This window comes from Brassica napus, chromosome C4 (genome assembly GCF_020379485.1).
Source record: "Brassica napus cultivar Da-Ae chromosome C4, Da-Ae, whole genome shotgun sequence".
Classification (NCBI taxonomy): Eukaryota; Viridiplantae; Streptophyta; class Magnoliopsida; order Brassicales; family Brassicaceae; genus Brassica; species Brassica napus.
This window is the reverse complement of record NC_063447.1, coordinates 51530733-51551763: the sequence shown is the minus strand read 5'-3', so window position 1 is coordinate 51551763 and position 21031 is coordinate 51530733. Positions and strand designations below refer to the sequence as shown.

The following is a 21031-nucleotide window of genomic DNA, read 5'->3' as shown; positions in this document are numbered from 1 at the left end:
TCTTTTTCTTTTTCAAGTCAATGAGTTTTTCTTGTTTTTCAATAGACTTGATAAGGAACCAATGATCAACGTTTTTGTATATTGAGTTGATGAATGGAGGTCCCAGGTTTAAAGTACCTTAAAAAAAGAAGGCGTTTCTGTTTTTCCATAATTCCCACAAAATCCAGGCTCCTGCTCTTCTGATTTCTTCTGGAACGAGGTGATTCTTCCTCGTCTTTAACACGTAGAAGATGTTTGAAAAGACTGAATTAGGATCGAATCCGCTTGACGGGGAGGGAAAGTGACTCAATGCCCAAGTTTGCTTAGGAACAGTACAAGTGAAGAGAACATGATTCACCGATTCTCCTTCTAAACCACAGACTTGGCATCTTGTATCAGCCTTCATGTTCTTCTCAGATAGTTTATCAGCAACTGGCAAGGCGCCACTAATGGCTTTCCAGAGATTTTTTTTGTTTTTTGGCTCAGTATCAATAGACCATATGTATTCCTTGATACCATTCAGAGATGGAAGAGTGTTTCCATTAACAAAAGCTTCCTTTTTAGCCTCTCTTTCAGCTAGCCAATAACCTGATCTCACCGAGTACTCACCAGAATGAGTATGATTCCAAATGTAAAAGTTTGATGAAGAAGTAACAGGTTTAATTTTGAGAATGATTTCTTTATCATGAGGATAAAAATGATCATCTAACAAAGTTTGATTCCATGATTGAGAAACATCCAAAATTAAGCTGCTGACTTTGAGATTGAGATCGATCAGTATGTTCTTCATAAGAGGAATCCTCTTTCGATCTCCATCAACTAACCATGGAGAAGACCAGACAGATAAAGAACTACCATCTCCAACCATATCTCTGAGACCTTTTCTCAATAATTCTCTACCAAAGAGAATACTTCTCCAAGCATAAGATGGCCGAGAGCCTAATGAAGCAGGCAGGAAGGAATTATTAGGAAAATACCTGCTTTTGAGAAATCTACTAAGGAGTGAGGATGTAAAAGAAAGAATTCTCCACGCTTGTTTGGCAAGAAGAGCTTGATTGAAGAGTTCAATGTCTTTGAACCCCATGCCTCCTAAGTCTTTAGAGATACAAAGCTTGTCCCAACTGAGCCAATGTATTTTGCCTTTATTTTCTGACGAGTTCCACCAAAAATTAGCCATTGCTGAGGTGATATTATTACAAGTCATTTTAGGTAACCTGAAACAGCTCATGGCATGAATGGGCATGGCAAGAGCTACTGACTTCAAAATAATCTCTTTCCCTGCTTGAGAAAGAAATTTAGTATACCAGCTACACATCCTTCCTTTCATTTTGTCTTGAATGTAGTTTAGGAGTTGAACTTTAGATCCGCTAAAACATTCGGGTAAGCCTAGATATGTACCTGCTCCACGTTCAGACAAAATCCCAAGTGTAGTTTGAATCTGTTCTTTCAGCACATGCGCCCTTTTACCATAGTAGCTACCCAAACTTAACTGTTTTTACATGCAAAAGTTTGGATTTTCATATAATTGCGGGTGCACTTGCACCCAGACCCTATAACGTGGCTTTGCCACTGTGTAGGATCTCTTGAAAAGCCTGACATTGGAGAATGTCTGCCTTGAAGAGAAACAAACTATCGTCTGCAAAAAACAAATGATGAATAGCTGATCTACTATCTATGACAATTTACAATTAATTGTGAATCCATTGAAAACATAATAATTTACTTGACTTAGAATATGTATTATACCAAAAAACATACATCTACTATTGTAGAATACTCAATCTATATGTCATTTTATATTCAGAAATATAACAAATCAGATCGTCTAAACATTGACCATATGTCTACTTTTTCAAAATCTGCATTCTTCTATATTTTATTTCATCTATTAGCAACTCACTTGATATCTGTACGATGTCAGCAGGAAGAATGTAATTTCTGCTAGATTTGTAACTAATATGAAAACATCTTTTTAATTTATTTTTAATGTTTTTACCAAAAATAGACAAACTTTTTTTTCTTCTTCCAATGTTTTCCATCTTTTCTTTTTTCAAGTGCTTCTGGATATCACTAGCATTATGGGACTTGCGGCGTCACATTATTTACAACATAGATCAGCACTACTTCTTGATGGGATTTCCGTCACTGCTCTGTTAACTGCTCTGGTAATCTATGCAACATGTGTGGTTTTGGATTACAAGCAGACATCGTACAGATATCAAGTGAGTTGCTAATAAAACCAAATTCATACTCCCTTTACTACAATGAGTTTGTGTTCTGATTTGGGAAATCAGCTCTTACATTTGATCTGCTTCCTCAATTACTAGTAATCAAGGCGCTTTATGAGAAAACCTTAGACAGTGGATTTGGCTCTGTTCACATCCTTTTGGATGCCTCGGAGCAGCAACAGGAAAGACCTCCTCCGTGTTAGACATATGCCTGAGTGGTTCTATATGAAAAGTCTTTTACTTATTACTATTACCCGCTATCTGCAGTACAAAGAGGAAAGATAGACAAATCAGGTTAGACATTATTGAGAATGGAGCATCAAACGACAACACTCGACAGCGTTTCACGTATGAACAAAAGTGAAAGGCCAAGGTGGGCCAAGAAGCCGAAGTGAAGCCCAAACAGAAAGAGCCCATCGCTGCCATAACTTTGAATTCAACCACTCAACGACTAAGTCGGAAAGAAGAAGATAAGATAGCAAAAAGCAAAGTACAGCTTCAGACCATGACGAAAGCTTGCACGGAAGACCACAATGGCTTGAAGCTGTCAAATCGGTTTTCAGCCCTTGATCTTTAGAGATAATGAGATCGAGACACGTGTCTAGAACACTTAGGGTTTTCATCTTTGTGTATAAAACGAGAACACAATGTAACCTTCTAAGACAAGTGAAATGAAAGTTATTCAGTAAACCCTAGCTTTTTTCTCTTCAGTTAAAACATTTTCATGGTATCAGAGCCATGGACTACAGAGCCATTGAACCTTACAACCCACCAATGCTTGACATTGTCAACTCAGTAACAGTGAAACTCACCGAGGAAAACTACATACTATGGAAGCGTCAGTTTGAGGCATTCCTGAACGGTCAGAGACTACTGGGATTCGTCATTGGCTCTACACCTCAGCCCATTCCGGTCATAAATGCACCAACCATAACTGGAACCTCTACACCAGTGCCCAACCCCGACTACCATCTCTGGTTTCCAACAGATCAGGTCATTCAATCTTGGCTTCTAGGGTCATTTTCTGAAGACATTATTCAAAGCGCTGTGGTTCACTGCTCAAGTTCACTTGAGATCTGGAACACTCTGGCGAGCCACTTCAACAGAGCAACCTCCTCAAGACTGTTCGAACTTCAGAGGAAACTTCAGACTATTTCAAAGCAAGAGAAGACCATGAACGACTATTTACGAGACATCAAGTCTATCTGTGATCAGCTTACCTCTATTGGCAACCCAGTACCGGAAAGGATGAAGATCTTCACAGCTTTGTTTGGTCTTGGGAGAGATTATGAACCTATCAAGACCAGCATTGAAGGATCTATGGACTCTCAGATTACTCCGGCATTTGATGACATAGTCCCTCGCCTGGTTGCATTTGATGACCGTCTCCAAAGCTACACCGCTGACACTAGCGTTATTCCTCACCTCGCGTTTAACACTACTCGAGGAAGACCCTTCTTCACATGAAACAGAGGACAAGGCAGAGGAGGACGCAACTTCTTTTCAACCAGAGGAAGAGGTTTTCCCCAGCACCTTTCCTCAGCGTTCTCGTCGAGATCATCTGTGTCCTCAGAAGCAGACAGTCGACCCTCATGTCAAATATGTGGAAAACAAGGCCACGTCGCAGTGAAATGCTGGTACAGATTCGATAACAGTTATCAACTGGACGAAATGCACAACGCTCTAGCGGCTCTACGCATCTCTGGCATGTCGGAATCAGACTCAGTGATGGTTGGAAATGGAGAGTTTCTCCCAATAACTCATACCGGCTTAACAAGTATAGCTTCCACCTCAGGTAACTTAATTCTCAACGATGTTTTGGTTTGTCCTGAGATTGCTAAACCTCTACTTTCAGTGTCTAAGTTTACCAAGGATTACCCCTGCGGTTTTGATTTTGATGCTGATTGTGTTCGAGTGTATGATAAGGCCACCAAGAAGGTTCTGTTGCGGGGAAGAAACACTAAGGGCTTGTACTCTCTGAAGGAACCAATCGCCAAAGCACTCATCACTTCAAGACAAGTTACAGCCAGCGATGAGATTTGGCATCAGAGATAGGGTCATCCGAATCCACACATCCTTCAGCACCTATCTTCTACTAAGTCTATCGTCATAAATAAGAGATCCAGAGGTTTCTGTGAATCCTGCAAGATGGACACGAGCTCCAGACTTCCGTTCTCAGCATCAACGTTTGTTGCTTCAAGACCTCTAGAAAGGATACACAGCGACCTTTGGGGGCCATCTCCAGTAGCGTCAGTCCAAAGGTTTAGATATTATGTAGTCCTCATTGATAACTACTCTAGATATAGCTGGTTGTATCCTCTTAAAAAGAAATCAGACTTCTTTTCAGTGTTCCTTGCCTTCCAATCTCTGGTTCAAAATCAGTTACTCACAAATATTAGTTCTTTTCAATGTGATGGAGGAGGTGAATTTATAAGCAATCAATTCACTAAACACTTACAACAAAGCGGAATACAACAACTTATCTCATGTCAACAGAACGGGCTGGCGGAAAGAAAGCATAGGCATCTGGTTGAGCTTGGCCTGTCTCTCTTGTTTCACAGCAAAGCTCCTCAAAAGTATTGGGTAGAAGCTTTTTCAACTGCAAATTTCCTGAGTAATCTCCTTCCTCATACAGCGATCGAAGAGTCAACAAGTCCGTATGAGAGTATATACAAGAGAAGTCCACCCTACTCAATGCTGCGAGTCTTCGGCTGCTCCTGCTACCCTACTCTTCGAAATTATGCTCAGAACAAATTTGATCCTCGCTCCCTCACCTGCGTGTTCTTGGGGTACAGTGAGAAACATAAAGGATACCGATGTTTGTTTCCAGCAACGGGAAGGGTGTATATCAGTAGGCACGTCACCTTTGATGAATCAAGATTTCCCTTCTCTGATATGTATTGACACCTGCAGCCTGAAGTGACCTCGCCTCTAATGTCAGCATGGCATAAGAGTGTGTTTACTTCTCCAGCCACAGCCAAAGCTCCTGCAGGACAAGACAGACAGCTACAACACAGTAATGTCTCAGTTTCTCACAGACTACCGGTGTTTCAAACACCAGTTGTCACTAGACTGCAAAGCTCGACAGGGCCTTCTACAGAGAGTGGAACGGCCTGCTTGGTTGATCCAGTAACATTTTTGCTTTGTTGTACAATACCTCTCTAATAAAACCCGAATAGGTTGTTTATACATAAACAGAATCTGCTAACAAAATAATGTTCAGCTAGTCTCATTTATAAAAGATATTGTATCTACTCATTTGTGCGAAGTCGTGGCCGTATATCAACCTCACACTGAACCAACACGAGCTAAACTGAGCCGGATAGCTCATGGTTTTGAAACTTTTGATCAATGAAAACTGAAAAGCTATCAATAATTCCACGAGAAATAATAGAATAAAATGACTACATGATTCTATCAAATCTCATAAAAGTAGTAAGAACATGATACAACATAAGCAAGACTACAATATCACAAAATGTTGAAAATAATAACGAACTTTAATATTAAAGTCTCAAATTCATAATACACGTATTGCATCATAAGACTAAACTTTTCTTTTTGTTTGTATTGAAATTTAACTTTTAAAATTGATGAGTTGTTTGACATTCATGCAAATTTGTTATTTAATTAGGAGAGCAAACCACAAAACATGATTAACCTCTCTGATGGCTGCTGGCTCCACCAGCTGATGAGGAGAAACTGCCATCAGACATAACAACCTCCGAATGAGATATGACATGTTGTTGTTGCTGCATCGTACACATGTTGTTCATGTCAATGAATGATTCTGAAACTCCCCATACTTTTACTGACTTGTCCAGACTTCCACTATATACAATCCATTTATGGTCTTTCCGTTCTGACACTTCAAGATTTTCTTCTACCGCTAAACATTTTACAGGACCTGTGTGACCAGTTAGTACAGAGAGACATGTATGGATATTTCCATCTCTCTTCCACACACATATTGTCTTATCAGCAGACCCACTGAAGACAAGACTGCCCGCAACTTCAAGGCAAAGAACAGCAAGTTTGTGTCCCTCCAAAACACCACCGTAGTTCAATTGCTTCTGATCTCTCTCCCAAAAATTCACCAAACCATCACTCGAACCGAAGTACACAGCAGTACCATTTTTATTCACAGCCAAAGCTGTGATAGCAGTTTCTTGCTTTGTTAACGTTTGCATGAGCGTGTGTTTTGTGTGTTTTCCTTGTTGCTCACGCTTCCACGCTTTCACTGTTCCATCAGCTGATCCAGAGAACACAATCGCTTCCGTTGTTGATACCACAGAATTTACAGCATCATCGTGAGCTGGGATTGATTCTAGGCACTTCGAATCAGAGATCCTCCACACCTTGATTGTTCGATCCCATGAAGCAGAATACAACAGCCCTTGTTCTTCATTTAGGCTCAAACAAGAGACAGCGTCCGCGTGTTTGATCCAAAGCGCGGTGCGGTTTTTCTTCACCTCAACATAGTTACTTGGTTTGAGAGAGGCCTTGAATATATCTTTTAAAGTAGGTAACGTTCCAGAGCGTTTGTGGGAGCTTTGGTTCTTAGGAGATACTTTCCAAACGCGAATCTTACCGTCCTGGTGACCTGTGAAAATCTTTTCCCCTGAAATCACAATGGCCTTTACCAATCCACTGTTGCATTTAAACGCACTAAACTCCTTTAGATTCTTCCACACGCGGATGTTCTTACTATCGGAACCAGTGTAAAGAAGATCTTTTGTGGCCGCTAAAGAATAGATGTGGCCTTCTTCACGTACAAGCGAGCCAATAAGACCATTCTGAGGTAGATTTTCATCGACGTTAGACCATTCGGTTTGAGTAAATGGAGATGCTTGGTTCCAGGGAGACATCATCACTGGAGAACCTTCGCAGCTCATTCTACCGTACATGCCTGTGCCAACCGCAGATGCACTGCTGTTACGTAGGCCGTACTCGTCCTCGGTCTGGTCGGTCATTGCGGAGGAGAGATTCGGATCAGGATGCATCATATTGTTATCCGCCTCGGCGAACATTTTGAATATGTTACTAACTTTTGGCCCCTTCGTAGATTTACAACTTTGAATTAATTAATTCGTGCGGAGAGGAGAAAAAAGGGTAATTAGATTGAGATTTGAAGGGGTTTAGTTTTTAGCTTAACAAATATGGCTGGCTGGCTGCTAAATTTATTTGTTGTTTTTTTAATTATTGATGTTAAGCTTCATTGGCTTAATCTAATTCAGGAAAATTCTTGTTGTGTCATATTTACATCTTGCACATTGTACTAACTCAAAGCAGTATTTTACTATTTGTTTCTTCCCCGAAAATAGATTTGTAGATTTAAAGGGAGGAAAAAATGATTTCCTGTTAGAATAAGTGCCAACAGAAGTATAATGAGAAAATCAGACAATCAAAATAGAAAAAAAATATATATAGAACTTTAAACTATCAAACCTGTGAGTATTTAAAACCTGAAACGGTTGCATATCAAGTTAATCCTCTATCTCGTGTTTGCACTCGTTTGTGATTGATTTGTTAAGAAGTAAGAACAGAGGAAGAAAGATAAACAAAACACAACAAGGTTAATGAGTTCAGGCTCTTAAACTCACTCTACGTCTCGTCGGGATCTGATACCCTGAATCCACTAAAATTACTTGGTTTATATACAAGTTCATTGTCTAAACCTAGCCACAAAACCCTCTTGTCGGTTCCTTAAGAAACCCCAACCATGTCGTATGAGAGTGGTCCCAAAAGGAGAGTACTGCAGAACCGACTTCCTCTTCTGTCGAAGCTTAGTTCTCAAGAACCAGCCAACTTCTGGTTCATTTTGAGAAAGATCCAATGCACACGCCACAGGACTCTCACTTGCTCTCATTTCATGTTGGAATCGTAGTCATGGTCTTCTGCAACTATAAAAGCCTTCTAAGTTGAATGCCATCAACACTTATCCGTAGAGAAGAACAGACATTCCTCTGTTCGGACTCAAAACCATATCCACAAAACTCTACCTTGGATTTGAGTTTCATTGATTCTAGTTCTTGGATTCCACCAATCTTTCTGACTATTGTCAGTTCTTTGAAATCTAGAATAGTTCCAGAGCATTTTAGAGCTTCCTCACCGGTAACACCTTGGTAAGGGCATCAGCTGTATTGTAAAGAGTAGTCTTTGTTAGCTTCACCAAACCGTCTGCAATCAAGTCCAGTATAAAGTTATACTTCTGAGTAATATGCTTTGTTCACATCATTCTTGGATAGTGGCACTCTAAGAATCACTAAACACTTCAACTGCATCTTGATGAAAACCCCCTCATTCATCAATCCCTTATCCAAACTTTTTATTTTACAGCCTAAGTTAGTGCCATATATATACTCGGCATCCGGTGGAAGTAGTGCCACCACTTCTATAGACCAGACTTCCAACTGATTGTTCCATCTCCAAGAGTGAAAACATACTCACCAATTGGCCTTTTGCTTTCTAAATCTCCTCCAAAATCAGAGTCGAAACCCTTTCAAAACAAACTTTGTCTCTTATACACAAGCTTTAGTTCGCGTTTGATATACCTCAAGACCCACTTCACTGCTTGCCAATGCTCTTTTAGAGGTTTGCTCATAAACCGGCTATTCACTCCTGCTAGATAAGACAAATCCACTCGGGTGCCAATCATGGCATACATGATGCTGCCCAGTGCCGGCTTAACATTCTTATCGGCCCAGGGCAAATTTTTTTATTCTACCTTTTAAGATTATTTATTTTTCAATGCTTTAAATACATTTTTGTTTATAAAATATAACAGTAATATATTGTGATTTAACCATATATAATTAAAACATTTCTAGGCCCCTTTTTAATTTTATTTATTAAAAACTTGTAAAATATTTATGTAAAAAATGTGTATTTTTAAGAAAAATCAAGCCCCTTGACTTTATACGGAGAGACACAGGTTTGGACCTAGTACGGTCGTACGATTTTTTCCCTAGTTAGTTGGCTCTGATGCTGCGGACTGCACTAGAGCAAGGGACTGTCTTCATTGACTCTGCTTGTTCTTTTAGTTCGTTGTCTGTATCTGTTCTTAGCTTGAAATGGACTCCTAATGCTGTCTGAACTTGCTTGAATTGATTTGAGTATGAACATGTCTAACACTTTCATCAAATACTTTTTTTTTGAGACAGTGTTAGAAAATCTTTTGTTCTATTTTGTTTCTTCCATGTCTTTCATCTCAAACTCTACACAGGGAAGAACCTTTAGGTCCTTAATCTGTTTCATTTCTCTTTATTCGTCAACGTGCAACAACAAATAGATGTACTGATCCTTACAAATTTATTTGATGTACACAAAACTGCTTTCAGAATGGCAGAATTGTATTCCTCAATTTTTTAAAAAATTTGAAACCTCAGATTTTCCACTGTTCAAGCCCAGAAAGAGATTTTACCTCCTTATTTTTTCCAAACCTTTCTTTCAAAGTTTGCCATAGCTCAGTTGGTTCATTTATGTGTGCATAAAAATGCTCACATTTTTATTAGATGTTTCCTGAGTAAAATATCGCATCTGCCTTATTTCCATGAGGCGATTTGTTTCCGATTTTAACTTGATTAACCTTTTCATCTCTAGAAAAACTTACTTATATGTGTTTATTTCTGTGTATAGTAAACACTTTTCAAGTTTGATTTGGTTTTATGAAGTGTTTAACTAGATAATTAAGTTTAGGGGTTATGTTTAGGGTGTGGACGACTTATATTTCAGTCGTCTGTTGAATAATTTACCCGGACAACGTATATTTCAGTCGTCCACATCGTACCGAACCTTTAATTTTACCAATGTACGTTTTAACCTAACCGGATCATTTTACTCGGACGACTTACATTTCAGTCGTCTGGTGAAGAAATTAAAACAGACGACTTACATGTAAGTCGTCCAAATATTCCCGCCTAAATTTTTTTTTAAAAATTATTTTCCGCTTAAATAATTTAAACCAGACGATTGAAATGTAAGAAGCAAATCACATTTTTTAGAACTTTAAACTATCACTGTGAGTATTTAAAACCTGAAACGGTTGCATATCAAGTTAATCCTCTATCTCGTGTTTGCACTCGTTTGTGATTGATTTGTTAAGAAGTAAGAACAGAGGAAGAAAGATAAACAAAACACAACAAGGTTAATGAGTTCAGGCTCTTAAACTCACTCTACGTCTCGTCGGGATCTGATACCCTGAATCCACTAAAATTACTTGGTTTATATACAAGTTCATTGTCTAAACCTAGCCACAAAACCCTCTTGTCGGTTCCTTAAGAAACCCCAACCATGTCGTATGAGAGTGGTCCCAAAAGGAGAGTACTGCAGAACCGACTTCCTCTTCTGTCGAAGCTTAGTTCTCAAGAACCAGCCAACTTCTGGTTCATTTTGAGAAAGATCCAATGCACACGCCACAGGACTCTCACTTGCTCTCATTTCATGTTGGAATCGTAGTCATGGTCTTCTGCAACTATAAAAGCCTTCTAAGTTGAATGCCATCAACACTTATCCGTAGAGAAGAACAGACATTCCTCTGTTCGGACTCAAAACCATATCCACAAAACTCTACCTTGGATTTGAGTTTCATTGATTCTAGTTCTTGGATTCCACCAATCTTTCTGACTATTGTCAGTTCTTTGAAATCTAGAATAGTTCCAGAGCATTTTAGAGCTTCCTCACCGGTAACACCTTGGTAAGGGCATCAGCTGTATTGTAAAGAGTAGTCTTTGTTAGCTTCACCAAACCGTCTGCAATCAAGTCCAGTATAAAGTTATACTTCTGAGTAATATGCTTTGTTCACATCATTCTTGGATAGTGGCACTCTAAGAATCACTAAACACTTCAACTGCATCTTGATGAAAACCCCCTCATTCATCAATCCCTTATCCAAACTTTTTATTTTACAGCCTAAGTTAGTGCCATATATATACTCGGCATCCGGTGGAAGTAGTGCCACCACTTCTATAGACCAGACTTCCAACTGATTGTTCCATCTCCAAGAGTGAAAACATACTCACCAATTGGCCTTTTGCTTTCTAAATCTCCTCCAAAATCAGAGTCGAAACCCTTTCAAAACAAACTTTGTCTCTTATACACAAGCTTTAGTTCGCGTTTGATATACCTCAAGACCCACTTCACTGCTTGCCAATGCTCTTTTAGAGGTTTGCTCATAAACCGGCTATTCACTCCTGCTAGATAAGACAAATCCACTCGGGTGCCAATCATGGCATACATGATGCTGCCCAGTGCCGGCTTAACATTCTTATCGGCCCAGGGCAAATTTTTTTATTCTACCTTTTAAGATTATTTATTTTTCAATGCTTTAAATACATTTTTGTTTATAAAATATAACAGTAATATATTGTGATTTAACCATATATAATTAAAACATTTCTAGGCCCCTTTTTAATTTTATTTATTAAAAACTTGTAAAATATTTATGTAAAAAATGTGTATTTTTAAGAAAAATCAAGCCCCTTGACTTTATACGGAGAGACACAGGTTTGGACCTAGTACGGTCGTACGATTTTTTCCCTAGTTAGTTGGCTCTGATGCTGCGGACTGCACTAGAGCAAGGGACTGTCTTCATTGACTCTGCTTGTTCTTTTAGTTCGTTGTCTGTATCTGTTCTTAGCTTGAAATGGACTCCTAATGCTGTCTGAACTTGCTTGAATTGATTTGAGTATGAACATGTCTAACACTTTCATCAAATACTTTTTTTTTGAGACAGTGTTAGAAAATCTTTTGTTCTATTTTGTTTCTTCCATGTCTTTCATCTCAAACTCTACACAGGGAAGAACCTTTAGGTCCTTAATCTGTTTCATTTCTCTTTATTCGTCAACGTGCAACAACAAATAGATGTACTGATCCTTACAAATTTATTTGATGTACACAAAACTGCTTTCAGAATGGCAGAATTGTATTCCTCAATTTTTTAAAAAATTTGAAACCTCAGATTTTCCACTGTTCAAGCCCAGAAAGAGATTTTACCTCCTTATTTTTTCCAAACCTTTCTTTCAAAGTTTGCCATAGCTCAGTTGGTTCATTTATGTGTGCATAAAAATGCTCACATTTTTATTAGATGTTTCCTGAGTAAAATATCGCATCTGCCTTATTTCCATGAGGCGATTTGTTTCCGATTTTAACTTGATTAACCTTTTCATCTCTAGAAAAACTTACTTATATGTGTTTATTTCTGTGTATAGTAAACACTTTTCAAGTTTGATTTGGTTTTATGAAGTGTTTAACTAGATAATTAAGTTTAGGGGTTATGTTTAGGGTGTGGACGACTTATATTTCAGTCGTCTGTTGAATAATTTACCCGGACAACGTATATTTCAGTCGTCCACATCGTACCGAACCTTTAATTTTACCAATGTACGTTTTAACCTAACCGGATCATTTTACTCGGACGACTTACATTTCAGTCGTCTGGTGAAGAAATTAAAACAGACGACTTACATGTAAGTCGTCCAAATATTCCCGCCTAAATTTTTTTTTAAAAATTATTTTCCGCTTAAATAATTTAAACCAGACGATTGAAATGTAAGAAGCAAATCACATTTTTTAGAACTTTAAACTATCACTGTGAGTATTTAAAACCTGAAACGGTTGCATATCAAGTTAATCCTCTATCTCGTGTTTGCACTCGTTTGTGATTGATTTGTTAAGAAGTAAGAACAGAGGAAGAAAGATAAACAAAACACAACAAGGTTAATGAGTTCAGGCTCTTAAACTCACTCTACGTCTCGTCGGGATCTGATACCCTGAATCCACTAAAATTACTTGGTTTATATACAAGTTCATTGTCTAAACCCTAGCCACAAAACCCTCTTGTCGGTTCCTTAAGAAACCCCAACCATGTCGTATGAGAGTGGTCCCAAAAGGAGAGTACTGCAGAACCGACTTCCTCTTCTGTCGAAGCTTAGTTCTCAAGAACCAGCCAACTTCTGGTTCATTTTGAGAAAGATCCAATGCACACGCCACAGGACTCTCACTTGCTCTCATTTCATGTTGGAATCGTAGTCATGGTCTTCTGCAACTATAAAAGCCTTCTAAGTTGAATGCCATCAACACTTATCCGTAGAGAAGAACAGACATTCCTCTGTTCGGACTCAAAACCATATCCACAAAACTCTACCTTGGATTTGAGTTTCATTGATTCTAGTTCTTGGATTCCACCAATCTTTCTGACTATTGTCAGTTCTTTGAAATCTAGAATAGTTCCAGAGCATTTTAGAGCTTCCTCACCCGTAACACCTTGGTAAGGGCATCAGCTGTATTGTAAAGAGTAGTCTTTGTTAGCTTCACCAAACCGTCTGCAATCAAGTCCAGTATAAAGTTATACTTCTGAGTAATATGCTTTGTTCACATCATTCTTGGATAGTGGCACTCTAAGAATCACTAAACACTTCAACTGCATCTTGATGAAAACCCCCTCATTCTTTTTTTTTTTTTTTTTTTTTTTTTTTTTTTTTTTTTTTTTGAATAAATGTTAAATTTTATTCAGAAAAAACTGTTTTACATCAAGTGTGCTACTTTTGTTTCCCTACAAGACAATAGATTTCATATAACTATCTATTTAAATCATGTGTGTGGCTGTGCACCAAACCATGTGATTAGACCTTCCTCAAAGTAATCCCCCCTTCCTTTTTGTGATAGAAGTTTCAGTCTTATGAATTTATCCACAATCTTTATCAATGTAGTCTCATCTCTCAGCTTCTCTCCATGCCTGCGTGCATTCCTCTCCCACCAAACTGTATGCATTGTGGCTTGCAGAGCATAACGAAGAATGAAAGTCTTAATGGGTGTCAGCCATGACTTCGAAACCATAACTATCAGTTCACTCCAATTCGCAGTAAAATCCTCAGACATCAATCCTTCCACCAGTTTTCTCCAAACCATCCCAGAATATCGACATCCAAAGAAGAGGTGAGCATATGACTCCGGCGCTTCATTACATAGAGTGCAAGTTGTATTTATAGATCCATTCCACTGCTGCATCCTGTCAGTAGTCTGCAATCTCTCCTTCAGAGTTAACCACATGATGAAAGCATATTTAGGAGTAGATTGCGAAAACCAGACAGCCTTATGCCACACACAAACAGGCTTCTTGCTTCGAATCTGATCCCATGTCTTGCTTGTCGAAAACATGTTTCTATATTTTCCTTCAGCATGTTTCCATAATACAATATCTTCCTCACGATCATCACCAAGCTTTCTTATCTCATCTTCTATCTGATTCAGAATGTCTACTCTATGATTCCTCCTTCTTCTATTTCTCTTTGCCTCTGCAACAGAGTAATAATCAGGGACACCTAATTCGAGTGGTCCTCTGTCTCCAAGTGTTTCTTTTAGATCATCAAATCTGGACCATCTGTCATACCAAAAAGATGTGCATTCTCCGTTTCTCACTTCTTTTCGAATAAACAGCTTTGCAAGGCCTCTAAGTTTTAATAGCTTCCTCCAGACCCAGGATCCAGAGCTTGTGTTTTCTTTAACTGACCAGAATGAGCTTTTCCGAATCAGGTAGCATTGAACCCAGCGAACCCACAGCGACTTCTCTGCCATTAGTCTCCATATCAGCTTCAAACCGTAAACTTTATTTAACTCCTTCAAAGGCCTAAGACCCAAACCACCTTCTTCTTTTGGGAAACAGATATCCTTCCAACTAACCTTCGCCTTTGTTGTTTTGAGATCCGGGCCAGACCAAAGAAATGCAGAGCATAACCTTTCCACCTCCCTTAAACAGCTTCCTGGTAGCCTGAATGCTGCCATCCAGAAGTTAGCAAGACTTGTTATAACAGATTTTATGAGCTGCAAACGACCTGCATGTGAGAGAAGTCTCCCTGTCCAAGAACTCATTCTTTTTCTCACTTTTTCAACCAGTGGGAGATAGTCACTTACTGTCATACGCTTGGTGAGAAGGGGTAGGCCTAAATATCTGACTGGAAGGCTTCCGGATGAGAAGGGAAAGGTAGCTATAATATCCGCCTTAGTACTCTCATTTATCCCTGCAGTGTATAAGGTGGACTTTTCCAAGCTTATTTTCAGACCCGAGCAACTCTCAAACTCCTTAAACACCTTGAAAACTTCTTCTATTGATCTCTTTGTTCCATCAGTAAATACCAGCAGGTCATCTGCAAAGCATAGATGCGACATGAGGATGTTTTTGCATCTAGGATGATAACCAATCTGCTTCCTTTCCACTGCTCTGTTCAGCATACAAGACAGCACATTTATGCAAATGACAAACAAATATGGTGATAAAGCACACCCCTGCCTGAGCCCTCTTTTACTCTGAAAAAACCCCGCGAGCTCTCCATTAACCTGAACCGAGAATGAAGCCGTACAGACGCATAATTTGATCCAATGTATGAATTCCTCAGGCATGTTCAGGGCTCCCAATGTATTCAATAGAAACTGCCAGTTCACTGAATCAAAGGCTTTTGCAATATCTATCTTTATTGCGCAGCGAGGAGAAACATCTTCTTTGTGGTAATCTTTGACTATCTCCGTTGCCAACAACAAATTTTCAACCAAAAGCCTATCTTTTATGAACGCAGATTGATTGTAAGATATACACTGTGGTAATGTACCTTTCAGTCTGTTAGCGATGATTTTGGAGATCACTTTGTATAGCACATTGCAGCATGAGATCGGTCTATAATCTCGCATTTCTTGAGCTCTGTCCTTCTTAGGTATCAGCGCCAGTATTGTTGCATTTAAACCCTTAGGTAGAAATCCCTTACTGAAGAAGGACTGAACTGCATTGGTGAGGTCTTTTCCAATTACGCTCCATGCTGACTTAAAAAACTCACTTGTATACCCATCCGGTCCTGGAGATTTACTACTTGGCATCCTGAATACAACTTCTCTTATCTCCTCCTCTGTAACAATTCTTATAAGCCTTGCTCTTTCTTCTTCGCTACATCTGAAAGAGATAATACTCTGAAGATCCTGTACAGACTTTTCCTCTATGTCCATCGGCTCATACGTAAGGAATTCTTTAAAGAATCTTTCTGCTTCTTTCTTTACCTCTTCTTGAGTAGAGATCGTTCTTCCATCAGGGCATATTATCTCTCGGATCATGTTCCTTGTTTCTCTTATCTTCACTGCATTGTGAAAAGCTTTGTTGTTTTTATCTCCAACCTGCAACCAATGTAATTTCGACCTCTGTTTCAACACCTTCTCTTCAATATCCGAAATTCTCTGCCATCTTACTGCTGCTTCATGCTCTGCGTGAACATTTTCCGGTGTAGGAGCTTCAATCAGATTTTCCTGCTTCTTACATAGGTCTCTAAATGCTTCTTTCACCTTCTTAGTAAGTGCTCCCAATTTATTTTTACTTAGGAATCGAATGTGAGGCTTCAATCCTTTGAGGTATTTCGAGAATCTGAAGAGAGCCGAAGTTGACTGAAACAGAGGTTGATTATCCCTCCAATAGCTCGCAATTATCTCCTTAAATTCTGGTGTCTCAGCTATCACATTGGTGAATTTAAATGGCTTCCTTTTACTTACTACTTCCACCTCCAACTGAAACCTTCCCCGCAAATGATCTGATACTCCTCCAGCTTCAAAAACTCCATAGGCCTGCGTACGTTTATGAAGCCACGTTTCATTCACTAATATTCGATCAAGCTTCTTACTGATTGTACCTTCATCTCTTTTATTACTCCAAGTGAACTTCGGACCCTGAAATCCCATATCCAGAAGTCTGCAATGCTGAATTACATTCTCAAAATCTCTCATTCCCACAGTCATTATATCTCCATCCTGATGACTTGAATGTTCTTCCCCCTCCAGCACCTCATTAAAGTCACCCATTATGATCCATTCTCTATTTCTGAACCTCCTTGAATTATGATGATCCTTGATATCTTTCCATAACTCTTTTCTTTTTTCTGCAGTATTTTCAGCATATACAAAAGAGCAGAAAAATTCCTCCTCTGCTTCCTCTAACAGAACGGACATTGTTATTATTTGATCTGACTTAAACACCGGCGTCATTCTAACCCGAGGACTCCAAACCACCCAGATTCTTCCCTTCCTGTTAAACTCGTAATTATTTACAGCCGACCACCCTTTAAACACTGAAGAAATGATTTTTCCTGATTTACTCTCCTTAACTCTTGTTTCCAGGAGACCCCCAAACAGTAAGCCTTTATCTTGAATCCACTTATCAACAACTCGATGTTTCGACTGCTTGTTGAACCCACGAACATTCCAAAAGAACCCTGTCATTTGTAAGAATTTTTGTTTCGCTTCCCCATATTACCAGTTGTCTCTGGAACAACTCGATGCATCGTTTTTGATCTTCTCGGTAAGGAGGGTCTGATCTTGGATGCACTTGCCAAATCAGGCCAATCTTCTTGAGTAACCGGAATTCCCGCAATGCCCTGATTCTGACTTTCTGCTTCCTTATTTTCCTTCTCTCCCTCTACCTCACCCTTGTTTTCATCAGCAATTCCTCTCTCTTCTATAGCCTCTGCTTCCTTTCCTTTGATTATACTCACATTTTCCTCTACTATCTCTTTAACGACACTTAGTATCTCCTCACTTTCTACTTCAATTATCGAATCCCCCTTTTCATCCACCTCCAAAAGATTTGAAAATCGAGAGGGAGTTAGTATCTTTACTTGACCAAACTTCAGATTTGAATTTCTACTAGCCTTCTCTGGAGTTACATCTTGCCAGTTCTCCACCATTTCCCCTTCTTCAATTTCGTCCTCTCTATTTATCTCCTTAGCTGCCTCTACTCTTACTTCATTACCTTCCCCACTTTCCTTTTCCTTCTCCTTGTCATTACTTCCCTCCACTACGTTATCCTTCTTCAAAGTTCCATTCTCCATGTAATCTTTCTTATTCAGAATACAAGCTTTCTCAACATGTCCCCATTTCCCGCAGGTTCGACATCGCAGTGGCAGCCAAGGATAAATGAACTCCACCAGAGATGGTTTCCCATTCTTTGTGAAGTTGATTTTATCTGGCAACTCCTTCGATAGATCAACATTCACAAATATCTTCGCCAGTTTGAAGTTTGAGCAAGATGCTGTCTCTGGGTGAAGCCTAACCGGAAATCCCGCTGCACTGACAATGAAGCTCAGTCCCTGCCATGAAAACATGTTCATTGGCACATTCTTAAGATAAACCCACATTGGGATTGACTTGATTTCAGGTTTCTCCTTCAACTCATCCGGTGTCCACTTCGTCACCACCAACGGTACGCTCCCTATATTCCACATGCCTCTTTTCAAAATCCTAGCTCTCATTGTTGGATTTTGAACTTTGAACTTCATAGTTGTATCATCGACTATGTGAACATCAATCTGCTTCGATTCGCCTTGATTCCAAATCCTGTTTACAATAGCGTGTACTCTTGCTACGTGTGGTGCAGTGTCAAGAAATTTACCAATCAAGTAATCTTCCCAGAGTAGATCTACCTTTTCAATCACTTCATTTGGGATTTCTACCACCTTCCCTTCCTCCCCCTCGATTATCTCCAGATCATACTTCTTCAGGACCTTCCTCTCCTGTGCTATCTTAACCCATGAAACTCCTCCATTCACAGATCCCCCCGCAAGGTTTTCCGCTTTGTGCTTTGTTGTATCTTCCAATCTCAAACTCTCCTTATTTCCCAAATCCAAATACTCACTTCCTAATCGATCCGATGGGTTCGCCTTCATCTCTGTCTCGTTTTGCGCCTTCTGATTACCCTTTGAACCCGTCGGAGACCTGGGTAGCCCCGGCGGGAACGCCGAATCCATGCCGTGAGAGTTGATCGCCAAATCGCCTTATTTTTCGCCTTATTTTTCGCCTTCTAAAAAAAAAAAAAAAAAACCCCCTCATTCATCAATCCCTTATCCAAACTTTTTATTTTACAGCCTAAGTTAGTGCCATATATATACTCGGCATCCGGTGGAAGTAGTGCCACCACTTCTATAGACCAGACTTCCAACTGATTGTTCCATCTCCAAGAGTGAAAACATACTCACCAATTGGCCTTTTGCTTTCTAAATCTCCTCCAAAATCAGAGTCGAAACCCTTTCAAAACAAACTTTGTCTCTTATACACAAGCTTTAGTTCGCGTTTGATATACCTCAAGACCCACTTCACTGCTTGCCAATGCTCTTTTAGAGGTTTGCTCATAAACCGGCTATTCACTCCTGCTAGATAAGACAAATCCACTCGGGTGCCAATCATGGCATACATGATGCTGCCCAGTGCCGGCTTAACATTCTTATCGGCCCAGGGCAAATTTTTTTATTCTACCTTTTAAGATTATTTATTTTTCAATGCTTTAAATACATTTTTGTTTATAAAATATAACAGTAATATATTGTGATTTAACCATATATAATTAAAACATTTCTAGGCCCCTTTTTAATTTTATTTATTAAAAACTTGTAAAATATTTATGTAAAAAATGTGTATTTTTAAGAAAAATCAAGCCCCTTGACTTTATACGGAGAGACACAGGTTTGGACCTAGGACGGTCGTACGATTTTTTCCCTAGTTAGTTGGCTCTGATGCTGCGGACTGCACTAGAGCAAGGGACTGTCTTCATTGACTCTGCTTGTTCTTTTAGTTCGTTGTCTGTATCTGTTCTTAGCTTGAAATGGACTCCTAATGCTGTCTGAACTTGCTTGAATTGATTTGAGTATGAACATGTCTAACACTTTCATCAAATACTTTTTTTTTTGAGACAGTGTTAGAAAATCTTTTGTTCTATTTTGTTTCTTCCATGTCTTTCATCTCAAACTCTACACAGGGAAGAACCTTTAGGTCCTTAATCTGTTTCATTTCTCTTTATTCGTCAACGTGCAACAACAAATAGATGTACTGATCCTTGCAAATTTATTTGATGTACACAAAACTGCTTTCAGAATGGCAGAATTGTATTCCTCAATTTCTTAAAAAATTTGAAACCTCAGATTTTCCACTGTTCAAGACCAGAAAGAGATTTTACTTCCTTATTTTTTCCAAACCTTTCTTTCAAAGTTTGCCATAGCTCAGTTGGTTCATTTATGTGTGTATAAAAATGCTCACATTTTTATTAGATGTTTCCTGAGTAAAATATCGCGTCTGCCTTATTTCCATGAGGCGATTTGTTTCCGATTTTAACTTGATTAACCTTTTCATCTCTAGAAAAACTTACAAAATTTTGGTCCATGCAAAGTAGTTCACTCTAGTTATTTTTGAGACAAAAAAACTAAACTTCTCGATATTTTCCATTAATTTTTAAGAAAACATAAAACTCTAACAGAAAATAATAATGTTTAATGTGAACCGTTTACATGAATAACTGAAAATTTACAAGGAAAACAGAGCATTGATAAGTAAACCGACAAATATAGTGAACTTTTCAAAAGTAAATTTTTCAAAAAAGACAATACATAGAAGAAAAAATTATAATTGCACATAAAATAAACAACAACCGAATCATCTCTTCTACGAGTGAAAAATCAAAAGAACTATTTGATAAAAGTATTTGAGAAGAGATGAAATGTTTGGATGAAATGAATGAAATATAAATATATCTATGAATTATAACCGTTTTTAAAAAGGTAAATAAAAAAAATTATGACCCTTGCCACCGAAGAGCTTGAACTAAAAATCACTCAAAAATATTGTTAGCAGTCAGTCAATTTCAGTAAATTTCATATTTAAAATTTATGTATATGTGACTGGACCTCTATATAATAACTATAGTTTAAATAAATAATTAACCGTGCTGTTATGATTTTTAAGTTATCCCCATTATAACATAACAATATATAAATTGTGTGGTGGCTAGTTGTTGATCTATATTATTAAAACTA

General features: G+C 38.6%; 1 protein-coding gene across 1 annotated transcript; it reads right to left on the bottom strand.

Annotated features, from left to right (window-relative positions):
• Window positions 1-5148: 5148 nt before the first annotated feature.
• LOC106425858 (protein JINGUBANG-like) lies at window positions 5149-9961 on the bottom strand. The gene has a single exon (XM_013866581.3). The coding sequence runs from the start codon at window positions 7235-7237 to the stop codon at window positions 5864-5866; it is 1374 nt and encodes a 457-aa protein (XP_013722035.2). The 5' UTR covers window positions 7238-9961; the 3' UTR covers window positions 5149-5863.
• Between the last annotated feature and the right edge of the window lie 11070 nt (window positions 9962-21031).

Coding starts and splice junctions, on each gene's coding strand:
- LOC106425858 (XM_013866581.3), bottom strand. CDS start 7,237: ATGTTCGCCGAGGCGGATAACAATATGATGCATCCTGATCCGAATCTC.